This window comes from Perognathus longimembris, chromosome 5, assembly GCF_023159225.1.
Source record: "Perognathus longimembris pacificus isolate PPM17 chromosome 5, ASM2315922v1, whole genome shotgun sequence".
Lineage (NCBI taxonomy): Eukaryota > Metazoa > Chordata > Mammalia > Rodentia > Heteromyidae > Perognathus > Perognathus longimembris.
In genome coordinates, this window is record NC_063165.1 from 67,110,504 (window position 1) to 67,125,445 (window position 14,942).

General features: G+C 39.4%; 1 protein-coding gene across 1 annotated transcript in view; it reads right to left on the minus strand.

The window, feature by feature from the left end:
* Usp13 (ubiquitin specific peptidase 13) overlaps nt 1-14,942 on the minus strand; it is a 126,051-nt gene that overhangs the window by 79,302 nt on the left and 31,807 nt on the right. Inside the window, 1 exon segment of the mRNA XM_048347066.1 lies at nt 9,090-9,150. Coding sequence (XP_048203023.1) covers nt 9,090-9,150 — 61 coding nt within the window.

Below are 14,942 nucleotides of genomic sequence, written 5' to 3' on the forward strand. Positions count from 1 at the left end.
AAACAAGCATTGAAACAACATAAAACAATTGAACCTGTGTTTATCTACTCTCTAACCCCACATCATTTCTTCCACATTATAGTGAAATAGACTGCAGAGGGTGCCCAAAATCATAAGTAACCATCTATTCCTTTACATTTTTACAAATTCAGTGTCTACCCCCTGTGTCTATTATGACTCTAAGGCTTTATGATATGATTCAGTCTCCATCAAGTGAATGTTCTACAGTTGCCTTTTATTTTTAATTTTAATCCAGCACAGATAACTGATATTTGATTTTGTGTGCATGTCCTGGTCCTGGGGCTTGAACTGAAGGCCTCAGTATTGTCCCTTAGCTTTGTCCACTCAAGGATGGCACTCTACCACTTGAGCCCATAGCTCCACTTCCAGATCTTGGGTGGTTAATTGGAGATAAAGGTCTCGTGGACTTTCTGTCTAGTCTGGCATCAAACTACATGATCCTCAGCTCTCAGCCTCCTGAGTAGTTAGGATTACAAGCATAAGCCACTGGCACTTGGCCTCTTATGTTTTAAGGAAAAAGCTAAGATTTCTGTTGAACATATATGACCTGCAGCCAGAGATACAATGTAAATTGTTCACATTTCTTTAAATTAAGTTGTTCATCTCTGAAAATTACCAGTTGAAAAATCTACAGAATAATCACAGCATGGGGACCAGTAGGGCCAGGACCCCCAACTCGTTCTAGCCACTGGTTTCCACTGAAGCTATTAACTGACTGTACCCAGATGAGCTCTTTCTCTTTGATGAAAGAAGTCCCTTCCCCGACTCTACATCCAGAATCTCCCTGGGATAAGTGGCCAGGACTACACCTATTTCCTGCAAGAAGCCTGGACTATATAGGAGGAAGTGAAGGCCTAAACTAAAAGCTGGACTCTTACCCCCTGCTCAGAGTTCTCTTTGCTGATGTACTGACTTCTTGTACAGGAGACAAATTGTTCGGTCATGAGCTACAAAATTTGACCAGCTATACTCAACAAAATTGACAGGGAAAGTCCTGAAGGCAGAATATGCTCTCAGAAGGAAATGGTGAAAGAAGTTTACTTAATTTTTCCAGTCACTGTGGACTTAGAAGTTTTCTAATAGGCCCATTCCAGCATTTTTTATAAACTTTGTTTCTCATAGAGTATGAAATCTTTGACTAAACCCACCCCCCCAAAAAGTGGAATTTAAGCTCCATGATGATCCCCTCTCAGACACAAGAGAAATTTAACTCAGTTACCTCCATTTATAAACACTGGAAAAGGAAACTCAAATACAAATATGAATGTTTCACAGTTTTCTATGACATAGCAACATTGTGACATTTTATTAAGCACATGGCAGCTACTTCCTCACCTAGATATATTTGTAACTTTTATTATAAAACACCCATGAATGGGCCACATTCCCAGTCCAAACCCCAGGTTATTCCTTTAAGGATCTTGGACTCCTTCTCCTCCCCCTTTCTCCTTTGTCCTCATAAAGCACCATGTTTCATTTGAGCTTATTTCTCATATTCATAAGATCTCATATTGTTTTAAATTTGTTGTCTAAAAGACAACAAACATTGTCTCTGCCCCACTTACAAACATTAACAGTTACCCAGACTCTCCATTCACAGTAACCCTAAACACCCCAGCGGTTTGTTTTCCCAGTGTGCCAAAGCCAGGAGCAATGCGTAATCATCCTGTTATGTAGTAATTAGGACCAAATAATCCCATAAGTGTTTATGTGTAACAATTCAATAACTACTTGAGCAGTCCATACACATATGTTGAAAGAAATGTTTTATTTTGCTCTTAAGCTGTGCCCCAGTAATGAGACTGGTGCATCTGCTGACTGTTCCTGTGCCTCTGTTTAAATCACACTGGACACTGCCACCCTTATTTCTTCTTCTACATTAACTTTGACATGGTTCCTGGCTTTTATCAGGAAAACAGGCTTTACAAAGGAATGAAGTCATTGGAAAGACAGATAACCTAGTAGTACAACTATGTCAGGCTTAATTCACAGAGTCTTTGAGTGTCTTTGCCTTTTTGAAGATTGTGTGTATGTGTGTGTGTGTGTGTACACACACGTGCATGAGTGCATGTGAGCATGCAGGTGTTTGTTGAACTCAGAACTCTGAGCTCACCCTTAGCTTTTTCTCTCCAAGCTGACACTCTGCCAGGAGCCACACCTCAACTTCTGGCTTTTTGCTGATTAACTGGAGATGAGTCTTCTTGGATTTGTCTGTCCAGGCTGGCTTCAAATCACAATCCTCAGATCTCAGCCTCCTGAGTAGCTAGACTAACAGGCATGTCTTGAGGATTTAAAATACCCTTAGGTGTACCTGTAAGTTCACTGCATCACTCCAGAGTGCCTTACAGCACAGACCGAGATGAAAACACAACTAATTTCCCATTGCCCACAGGAGACTACTAACTGTGGAGTACACCCATGGTAAGTTGTACATCATCACTCGAGGATATGCAAACTGAAAGCACTGTCTCTCTGGAAAGAGTAATCAAGTGGCTGGGAGTAGCCAGAGGAAGAAAAGAAATTTGATTTTTGTGGCACAACATTCGATGATTTTTTTAATTGTAAGCTTTGTGCATGTGTTATATACTCCAATGGGATTGTTTAAATACAAAACAACATAGAATTTAAATGATTTTCAAATTTAAAAGTTGTTATAGTTGCTGGTTCAAAAAAACACAAACAAACTGTGGACAAACATTACAGTTGAGGTCATTTCACATGGACGAATACCAAAGAGGGAGGAAATGACTTAAACACTGACAGGCAAGATGGTGCTCAGATCTGGGCACATCCTTCAGCACCGCAGACAGCCATGGTGTCCTTGATAAACATGACAGTGAAGGTCACAGTTGCTCAATGGCACTTCTGAACCACTGAAAAAGGAATTATAATAAGCTTGCCCCATTTGCAGACTTAGTGCATTCATTTATTTTTAATGAATAGAAGAAAAATCAAAAGAAATTTCAAAAACAGTCTTTAATTCCTGTATGTGCATTATACAGCTCAGCCTGTGCAGAGTTCTTAGCCTGGCAATATTATCAGCTGTGCTTAAGTCATTGTGTGATCTGCTGTTTGCCTGCCTTCATTTTGTGAAAATCTGCCTCCCAAACAGCACACAGTAGTTTAAAGGCAAGGTAAGAGTGACTGTGCTTCATGTAAGTGATGAAGTAACCAATCTAGGATTTGTTGGAATGCAGCAAGTCATTAAAAGTGTGTTCATGGGGCTGGGGATATGGCCTAGTGGCAAGAGAGCTTGCCTTGTATACATGAGGCCCTGGGTTTGATTCCCCAGCACCACATATACAGAAAACGGCCAGAAGTGGCGCTGTGGCTCAAGTGGCAGAGTGCTAGCCTTGAGCAAAAAGGAAGCCAGGGACAGTGCTCAGGCCCTGAGTCCAAGGCCCAGGACTGGCCAAAAAAAAAAAAAAAAAAAAAGTGTGTTCACATTATAGGAAAAAATATCCACAGCGCAGCCCTGAACTCTGCATGTCCTCAGCATTCAGGTTTTCCTCCTTGGCTGCATCCTGCAGATACCAACAGTCTACTGCATTCACAAAATCATCAAGTGAACAGAATAAAAGTCTCTACCTGGGGTAAAAGATTGGCTAACTATGACTCTTTCATGAAAGGAGATGAAGAAGAGTGTTATAACAGCTACATGTCAGTACTGCTGAAATACCCAGGCACAAAGAGAAACTGCAAAAAAGCCTTGACTTACTCTCCTCTCCACAAAGAAACAACTTCAAGATCTCTTTTAGAATGGGAAATGTCTATAGCAGAAGTACTAGCTACTTCCCAGTATCCATTGTGTCTTCCCTCTTTAATAAGAAATCTCTGACTTTACTAAGGTGTGAGTCTCCTGTGTAGCAGGTTGTGATCATGTGACCAAAATCTGACCAGAAGAAGGTAAAGCAAATGGGGATCTGTAAGAAAGCTGACAAAAGTAAAGTGCTGTTAAAAATGAGATTGTTCCCCCTAACATTTCTTCTTTCCCATTTTGCAAATGGGATTGTAATGGCTAAGGTTCTAAAACTCATTTGGGACCCCTAAGTCACCATGAGGTTGGAATTCAGAGGTCAGAATTGAGAATAAAGCAGCAAAAGAGGATGAGTTCACAGATTTCTGGATGTGACACTACATCAGACTGGGCCTGTCACTCCCAACACCTTCCAGATGAGAGGGAATTAGCATCTAAGTTGCTTAAAGTTACCTATAGTCTATGTTTCCTGTTACCTAATTCAGGTAGCATTCTAACGCAACCCACTATGGAAATAAATTTATAGCCACATACACTGGAACACACAGTGATTAGCGCCACAGGAGAAAAGTACTTCCTGCTGAGAAACCAGACCAACAGCTAAGAACCCTACAGGCAGCTGGTTGCTGGGGACACACTTGGAATAGTAGGTAATTAGGAAGCTGTGTAAGGATCATGGTTAAAAACCAGCCTAGGCAGAAGAATAAGGAAGATGAAGACAAAGAAGATGAAGAAGGCTAAAAAGAAATAAAAAGAAAAGGGAGGAGAAGAAAGAAGAAGAGGAGGGGGAGGAGAAAGAGGAGGAGGAGGAGGAAGGAAAGATGGAAGGCAGGAAGGCAGGAAGGCAGGAAGGAAGGAAGGAAGGAAGGAAGGAAGGAAGGAAGGAAGGAAGGAAAGAAGGAAGGAAGGAAGGAAGGAAGGAAGGAAGGAAAGAAGGGAGGGAGGGAGGGAGGGAGGGAGGGAGGGAGGGAGGGAGGGAGGGAGGGAAGGAGGGAGGGAGGGAGGCAGGGAGGGAGGGAGGGAGATGAAAGGAAGGAGGGAGGGAGGGACAGAGAGAGAGAAAGAAAGAAAGAAAGAGAGAGAGAGAAAGAAAGAGAGAGAGAGAAAGAAAGAAAGAAAGAAAGAAAGAAAGAAAGAAAGAAAGAAAGAAAGAAAGAAAGAAAGAAAGAAAGAAAGAAGAAAGAATCCTACAAATCAGAACTTGGAAACCAATTCCTTACTGGAATGAAGAAGCTTATGTATAAAATAAGAGAGAGAATGGAAGTGGTGCTGTGGCTCAAGTGGTAGAGCCCTAGCCTTGAGCTGAAGAGCTCAGGGACTGCACCTAGGCCCAGAGAGAGAGAAATGGGATTAGAGACAAGCACCAAAAAATTTAACCCCATTCTCATTTAATTTTTAATCCAGGGCAGTCAATATTGAGCACTTTTGGTGGTCTATGAGTTTTGGAATACTCGGTGAACACGAGAGGGGCATAGAGAATAAAGCCACACTGACATGCAATGATAGTGAAGAACAACAGAAGAGGTCTGTGGAAGATGAAGCACGAAAACTTAGCATGTACTTTGAATTTATTATTGCTGTTGTTCTTATTTTAACAGCACTAGGATTGAAACTTGGGACCTTGAATATGTTAGTCGAGAGCTCAACCACTTCAGTCACATCTCCAACTCTTAATTTTAGTTACTTTTTCCTGTATTATTTGACTGGCCCAACCTTATACCAATCTTCTTATCTGTAACTCCTGCATACCTGGGACTATAGTCATGCCCCACTATGTTCCTTAAACTTGTTCCTTAAAATAGAGTCAAACTAACTTTTTTGACTAGGCAAAAAACTTGGTCTCAAATTGTTATCCTCCTGACTCCACTTCCCAAGTTGCTATGACTATCAGCATGAACCACTAGGTCTAGGCCTAGTGTGTGTGTCAGTCATGGGGCTTGAACTAAGGTTGTGGGCACCTACCTAGAGCTTTGTTGCTCAAGGCTAGTACTCCATCACTTGAATTACAGTTTCACTTCAGGATGTTGGGTTGTGTTTTTTTTTTTTTGGGGGGGGGGGGTTGCCCTGCAAGCCTCAGATTGAGTAGCTAGGATTACAGGAATGAAACACCTATGCCCAGCCCTGAATTAATTTTTAAAACAATTGTTTGACAATATCATCTACTGCATAATAATCACGAGAAAAATCAACTTCCTTGTAAGAGACATAAACATTAAAAGCTAAGAAGTCAGCTAACTTTATGTACACAAAGAAAATAATTAAAAAATAGGGCTGGGGATATGGCCTAATGGCAAGAGTGCCTGCCTCATATACATGAGGCCCTGGGTTCGATTCCCCAGCACCACATATACAGAAAATGGCCAGAAGTGGCGCTGTGGCTCAAGTGGCAGAGTGCTAGCCTTGAGCAAAAAAAGAAGCCAGGGACAGTGCACAGGCCCTGAGTCCAAGCCCCAGGACTGGCCAAAATAATAATAATAATAATAATAATAATAATAATAACAGTAAGTCAAAATGCCTATTTCTGCCTTCAAGAAAGGCCATGCAGATATCACTGAATTGAAAGAAGACATACTAGCTATGGATTAGTGGAAGGGAGCTGGAAGGCTAAGAACAAGAATAATACTGCGACCATTCATTTCCGCTCTGGAACTCATTGTGGGCTGCTGTAGAATTGCTTGGTTGCTTCAAGTTGTGCTACAATGGCATGTTAAAGTATGAAAAAAGACTGCCAGCAATAGAAAATCAACTGCAAGTCAATCAAGAAAACCAGGAACTGAAAAGCAAGAGATGATGTGATTCAAACCCAGCCTAGAGAAAGAATCACACCAGGAAGTAAACAGCTCTGTGACAATTTCAATGGGTATACTTTTGAGATAACTCCTTATAAGAATAACATATATTTATTAGTTTTAAAAAAAAAACATTAGCTGAGCCAGGTGCCAGTGGCTGATGACTGTAAACCTAGCTACTCAGTGGGGAAATTAGGAAGATTACAATTCAAGTTTAGCCCAGAAAAAAAGTTCCTGAGACTTCATGTCAACAAAGCCTGGGTACAGTAGGATGTACCTAACATCTCAGCTACATGGGAGGCTAAGATCAGGAGGTTTTAAATTCCAGGCCAGCCTGTACAAAAAAAAACATATACATATACATGTATACACATATATACATATATATATATATATTTCACAAGCTGTCACTTTAACAGGAAATTCTGGGCATGGTAATGCAGCCTGTCATCTCAGATACCACAGAAAATGTAAATCGGATTGCTAGTATGGGTAAAAGCATAATCCCATCTCAAAAATAACCCTATCAGGTAGCACACACCTCTTAGTCACTCAGGAGGCTGAGATTGAGGATCCCAGTCCAAAGCCAGTCTTGGCAGAAAGGTTCACAAGACTCCATCTCAAATTAATCATCAAAATGTTGTACTAGAGGTGTGGTTCAAGTTCTAGAATGCTAGTTGTGACCAAAAAAGCCAAGCAAGAGTACAAGGCTCTGAGTTCAAGCTCCAGTGCCAGCACAAAAAATTAAATAAGCACAGCAAACAGACACAGAGGTATGGCTCAAGCAGTAAAGCACCTATGCCTACCAAGTTCAAAGCCTAGAATCACAGAGAAAGAAGGAGAGGAAGAGAGACAGACAGAGAGAGAGAGACAGTAAGTCAGGAAGAGCATAGGAGAGATGAAAAAGGGAGAGGGAGAGGGAAAAGAAAAAGTAAGTATAATGATGCATAAGTGGGTATAATGAAGAGTAACATAAGAAGCTCCCATTTTAAGCAAGCAAACAAAAAGAAGTTTTAAATGCAAATAAGCAGAAAAAGAAAATCAAAATAACCTTAAACTTATCAAAAATTGTTAACAATTTGGAGAATATTCTTCTAGACTCTTCTATTCTCCCAGTTATGTAGGTACATGTATGTGTACGCATGACATTCAGATATGCATGTGTATGTGTGCGTATATGTATACATATATAGACATACACTTACACAGAAACACATATATGTAAAATAATATGTTCATTTTTACAGGAATGAAATTATACTATGTAAATGCTTTTAAAATTTTCTTTCAAACAATATCTCAGGCATTTAAAGATAAAAACTCACTTGGTGAAACAATGTCAAATCACTTTTTTCTCCTGGGAAAATGGTATCAAAGCTTAACACAAAATAGGACTATAATTACAGAGTATAGAAATCAGTAGGCATTTTCACGAGCAAGACTGGATAAAGGAAATTAAACCATCACCATTAGACAAACACCACAAGTAATAACTGTTGCAAGCAAGAACCACTGACAGGTGCTAAAATTAATCAGCTAAACTCTGCAGAGGAAAAAAAAAAGGCATTTCCCTATTCTCAAAGTAGCACTCCCAATGGGGCTGGAAATATGGCCTAGTGGCAAGAGCGCTTGCCTCATATACATGAAGCCCTCGGTTCGATTCCCCAGCACCACATATACAGAAAATGGCCAGAGGTGGCACTGCGGCTCAAGTGGCAGAGTACTAGCCTTGAGCAAAAAGAAGCCAGGGACAGTGCTCAGGCCCTGAGTCCAAGGCCCAGAAGTAGCACTCCCAAGATGTTTATTAGTTTACTATAACTTTACAGTGTAGAAACACCACCAATAGGACTCTTAATAAGAGATCAAATTCAATATTACCAGTAGGAAGCTATCACATGCCTTCTGATATCAAGCACAAAGCAGGACACACTACCTCTGTGGTATTCTTGCCACAATGCATAGCTTTACTCTTTTCACCAGACAAATCCATACTATAGTTGATTCTACAAAGTAACTATACAATATCCTTCGGAAGAGTCACAATACTAAAGACAAAGTCCAAGAAACTATCATAAATTTGAAAAGGTGAAGAAAAAATAAAAACTAAATATTGTGTGGGATCCTACTTTAGCTCCTATAACTTTAAAAAGAGCAATAGTAGAAAAATTGGTGAGATCCTAATAAAACCTGCAGTTTGGCTAATAAAAATAATAAAATAAAATACATTAATAAAATATGTGTGGTTCTTTAAAGTCAACAAAAAGAGACTGAAAGCAGGATCATACTATGCTCTAGCCACTATAATTGCTTCAAAGCACTAAATCTAACCAAGACTGCTCAAAGCATCCTTTACCACTAGTAAATTACGTAGAGTAAGCTTCAATGTAAATCTATGTCTCATCAAGTATAAAGCAATAAGGAGTCTATTATTACCTAATTCAAGCATATGCACCTAACACACACACACACACACACACACACACACACACACACACACACACAATTGAAAACTAATGACATACCTAAAAAAATCTTGGAATTCCTCCTTTTAGGTAAAGCTCCGCCAGATGCCCCTTTTACCTTCTGAAAAGAAAACAAAAGATCATTAAAATACACCCTACAAAACAACTGAGAAGGAAATGTACATCCTAGAGGTTCCCATCTTTTATAGTTTATCCAAGATAAACAGGAACTGGAGGTCCATGATATTGCCTCTCCTGATCATGTTTAACAAGTTATAAAGTGAGCATTTTTGGAAACCAGTAATCAAGGTGAAGTAGAATGCTTAAATTTCAATTAGCATGTGCTTCCAGAATAGCCAAGATCTACACCAGAGTACAGACTCAGGGAAGAAGAAAGAATGTGAGGGCCCTGTTCCTTGCTTACTCAGGAGGGTGGCAGTGCTTGGTCCTGGGATTCACAACACTGTGATCATAAAGGAGGCACTGACATTCTCCAAGTCTTTTCAAAATACCACTAGGTGGCTATGCTGCCATTCTAAGCTTCATATATTTTCAGTGCTCAGCAGCAATAAATAGGCATCCATCAATAGGTGGGTGAAAGAAATCATTTATCTGATAATTCATACACATAACTTTACTTTCCAATGAAATTACAATAATTCTTGTTTCAACTGGCCAAAACCATTTTAATACTGTACCTTTTCTTTTAGTTTTAAGAGAAGATCACCTTTCCCATTAAGTAATTATCTATGAGGTTTAACCTCAGATTTTTTTTTTCTTAAACAGCCATACCTACATCCCGTACTTCCTTAATTTGGCTTCTCATTTAAGTTGTCTTAGGAGTCCTAGGTCTCCTTTTTCAACATTTTATTGTTTGATATTGAACGCCAACTCATCTTTATGATTGATTTCAAGCTAAGTTTTTGCAGTTTCTACTATATGTTTACAGTTTACATTATAGCAGTCGCAAATGTATGAAATACTGTGTAGTGCTAGGCAATGGCAAAAACCTTTAAAGATGAGGTTTACCTAGCGAGAAGTTCCTGAGGTAGTAAGGGTATGCCCTGGGAAGAAAGCCAGTCTCTCTTAATTCCTGTTCTATGATGTGATTTCTCCTTTCTACACACACTCTACCATATGCCATCCACCAGGAAGTGCCTGCTACAGCCTGTGTAATCTTTGGGGTTTCTTTTTGTTTAATTTTCAGCCTCCAAAACTGTGAGATAAATAAGCCTTTTTTCTTTGTAAAGCTACATATCCAGGTTATTTCATTACAATAATGCAAAATGGACTAATAAATCTCAAGCCACATGACAACCTGGTGTTTCTAGACATTGTACCTAGAAATAGCGAAGTGTGAAATGATCAACTGGTTGGAGTTCAAAGGATAGTTAAAGAGGACAACTGTCAGTTAAGGGAACTGTTGATGACAGCATGTTTAAAACCAGAAGTCAGGAGACGCAGGTTAAATAAGCCATGGGTCTAAAGGACTCAAAGAGGAAGGAACAACAAATCAAAAAAGGAATGAGTGAGTAGAAAGACAGGCAAAGACGGAAATGTTTAACTTAAAATTTCTAAGACCGAAATGACTATATGAAATTACCAGCATTCTACAATGTTGCCACTAACTCTGTGACCTTGGACAAGTTAAGCCTCTGGAGTTCAGTTTCTTTGAATTTTCACCACTTTACACTATGACATAGAAGTTGAAAATGGACTTTGTAAGAATTACTATGTATCACTTAACAGCAGTAGAACATATAATTCTTTAACAATAGGCCTAAACATTATTTGTATTATAATTTTTACTATTTTTAAGTAGCTATACAAAGTAATTTCAATCTAATATATCAACTTATGAACACAATGTTTCTTGATCAATGTCACTGCTTTCCTCTTTTCTTCCCATCTCTCTGAACTACACCTATCCTTCAAGTTACCTGGTGTCATTTTTACCTATGTCCATTGAATATTATGATTGTATTCACCCATCCTTCCTCTCTCCATTCATCTTCCCTCCCTCCACACCGTCCCCACAACATATATTTCAGCCTGGTATTTACTTTTTTAACTGTAAGTTAGTTGATCAAAAAACTAACACTGGTTGTTCAAAAACCTAACACTATTCTGTTTAATATAATTTTAGTTTAAGCTACTCTTTTGAGTTTTGGCTTATGCGACTTCCTGGCCTTGCTCTTAACTTACTAGGTAGGCTAATATGAGGGCTTAAATAAAATGCAAATAAGATATATGATAGGGCTGGGAATATAGCCTAGTGGTAAAAGTGCTCGCCTTGTGCAAGCCCTGGGTTTGATTCTTCAGTACCACATAAATAGAAAAGGCCAGAAATGGCGCTGTGGCTCAAGTGGTAGAGTGCTAGCCTTGAGCAAAAGGAAGCCGGGGGACAGTGCTCAGGCCCTAAGCTCAAGCCCCAAGACTGGAAAAAAACAAAACAAAACAAGAATTATGGTAGATGATCCAAGTATTAGGTCTACATAAAATGGAGATTTGAACATTAGTAACATCTCTATACAACATCAATAACCAATACACAGCCAGACACCAGTAGCTCACGCCTCTAATTATAGCTACTCAGGAAGCTGAGATCTGAGGACTGCCATTCGAAGCTGGTCCAGGCAGAAAAGTCTGTGAGACTCTTATCTCCAATAAACTACTCAGAAAAAAAGCTAGAAGAGGTTCTCCATGTTGCTCAAGTGGCAGAGCACTAGCCTTCAGCACAAAGAGACTCAGGGACAGAGCCCAGGCTCAGAGTTCAAGCCCCAGAAAAATCAAACTAATAATAATAATAACAACCAATAAACATGAAGAAAATAAAGGGCAACAGTAATGTTGACAACAAAAACATTACAGTACTTAAGAACATGTAATATGGCTAGGAATGTGGCTAGTCATAGAGTGTTGGCTTGCCTAGCATGCAAGAAGCCCTGGGTTCAATTCCTCCGTAACACATAAACAGAAAAAAGTTGGAACAAGGGCTCAAGGGTTATAGTGCTAGAAAGAAGCTCAGTAACAGTGTCCAGGCCCTGAGTTCAAGGCCCAGGACTGGCTGAATGAATGAATGAATACAAACATGTCCCCATCCTATTAAAAAAAGGAACATGTAACAAAATATCAGAACTTTTACAAAGAAATTACAGAATATTGTTGACCAAAAAGAGATACCAATAAAGAGATATGCCAGTCCTAGTTACTCAGGAGGCTGAGGTCTGAGGATCATGGTTCAAAGCCAGCCTGAACAGGAAAGTACATAAAACCCTTATTTCCAATTAACAACCAAAGGGCTGGGAATATGGCCTAATGGTAAAGTGCTTGCCAATTAACAACCAAAGAGCCAGAAGTGAAGCTGTGGTTCAAATGCTAGCGCACAAGCCTTGAGCACAAAAGTTCAGGGAATGCACTGAGCCCCTGAATTCAAGGACAGGGCAGAGAGAGAGAGAGAGAGAGAGAGAGAGAGAGAGAGAGAGAGAGAGAGGAGAGAGAGAGGAGAGAGAGAGAGAGAGAGAGGAGAGGGAGAGGGAGAGGGAGAGGGAGGGGGAAAGGGACGGAAGGAAGGAGATGGGGGAGGGAGGGAGGGAGGGAGGGAGGGAGGGAGGGAGGGAGGGAGGGAGGGAGGGAGGGAGACAGAGACAGATAAGCCAGGTTGAATGGTCACAGTGGCTCATACCCGTAATACTAATCAATCACTCAGGAGGATTAGTTCTGAGGATCACGGTTCAAGGTCAGCCCAGGCAGTTAAGTCTGTGAGATTCTTCCCTCTAATTAACCACTAAACAACCAGACATAGAGCTGTAGGTAAAGTGGTAGAGAGCTAGCCTTGGGCATAAAAGCCCAAGAAACAGCACCCAGGGCCTGAGTTCAAACCCCAGGAACATCAAGAAAAATTGCAAAGTACCTGTGGCATATTAGGTACTATCAAATATAAAGGACATGAACAAACAGAAATCCCTGGCCCCTTGCAATGTATACAAAAATGTGCATTCATCTGTAAATTCAAAAGGAATAACCAAAATCTCAACAAAACTTTTTAACTAGGTAAATTTATTTAAAAGTCCACTTAAGCAAAATAAATGTTTAGTAAAGATTTATCCAAAAAAAGTTGTGAGGGGAAAAGAACAAACATGCAAAGAATGCTTGCCCTACCACATTTTAAGGCTTGCATATTTATCACATTCTACTTATACTCCTATCTTGGCCATAAATAATACAGAGAAAAATGTAAGGTCATCTAGGCATCAGTGGCTCATGCCTCTAATCCTAGCTACTCAGGAGGCTGAGAAGAGGATCACAGTTCAAAGTCAGTATAGGAAAGAAAGTCTTATGAGAGTTTTATATCCGATTAACTAGTTAAAAAAAAAACACGCTAAAAGTGGAGCTGTGGCTTAAATGGTAGAACACTAGCCCTTGAGTTAAAAACTTAATAGACAGTAGTTAGTCCCTAAATTCAAACCCTAGTGCTAGCAAAACAACACAATAAGTAAACAAATCAATAGAATAATAGTAAATAGGTAATAAGTAAATAGAAATAATAAATAGATATCCATAAGATCAATGAAACACTACTGATAGCCCACAAGAGATTCAAATTGGAATTGTCAAATTAAAACACCACTATAAATAATCATGGAAGCTGTATTACCCAAAAAGAAATAGGTCAGAAATATAAACAGGCAATCAAAGAACAGAAAAGCAAAATTAACATTAAATATATTAGAAGATTTTCAGCTCACACAGAAAACAATTCTCATTATTTAGATCTCATTCATAACCACCAGACTGGCAAAAATCAAATATGGCTAAGATAGGAGTATAGTATAATTATTTCAAGATGGAATTTACCTTCATCCAATAAAAAGCAAAGAGAAACTGGCTTATCTCATACCTGTAATCCTACCTACCCAGGAAGTTGAGATCTGAGGATCTCAGTTCAAATCCCACACAGTCAGGAAAGTCTGTGAGATTCTTATCTCCATCTCCAATTAACTACCAAAAAGGGTGAAAATGGGACTGTGGCTCATGTGCTAGACTTGAGCAGAAAAGCTCAGGGACAGAGAGCCCAGGCCCTGAGTTCAAGCCCCAAGATTGGCACAAAACAAACAAACAAAAAATCAACACAGTATGAGTCAGAAGAGCACTGCTGAATACATTTCCTAAAGACATTCTTAACATGCATCCTTTGAAGAAATGTATGAAAATGTTATTTTATTCTTTTCAGAAAGCAAGAGGATGGAAACCATCTAAATTTTTACCAGTAGGAAAACAGAATACATTATCAGGTATTCATAGAATGGAATACCAAAGAGCAATTAAAATTAATTAAGTACACCCAGATGCATCAATAAGGGTAAGTTCCAAAGACACTATTGAGAATAATAATAAAGACACTACACAGAATAATAGGTAACAGTATGACTATATATATCTACATCTTTAAAATAGTCATATATAATACATTCATTCAGGAATGTGTCAATATATATAAAAATACAGTGACATGTATGAGAATGAGAACAATTTCACAGTAGCAGTTATTTCTGAGAAGCCAAGAAAAAAAAAGAGGACTTGACTTTCAGTAAAGTCATACTCTGTCAGTTAAATCTGGAAGCAAAAGCCAGGCACTTAGGGCTGAGGCCTATAATCCTAGCTACTCAGGAGGCTGAGATCTAAGGATCTCGGTTTGAAGCCAGCCTGGGCAGAAGATTCCATGAGACTCATCCCCAATTAACTACCAGAAAACCAGAAGTGGCACAGTGGCTCAAAGTGGTAGAGGGCTAGCCTTGAGCTAAAGATCTCATCAGGGACAATGCCCAGCCCCTGAGTTCAAGGCCCACTATCAACAACAACAACAAAAAGATATAGATAGATATAGATATCAGAAGCAAAACCATCCAAATG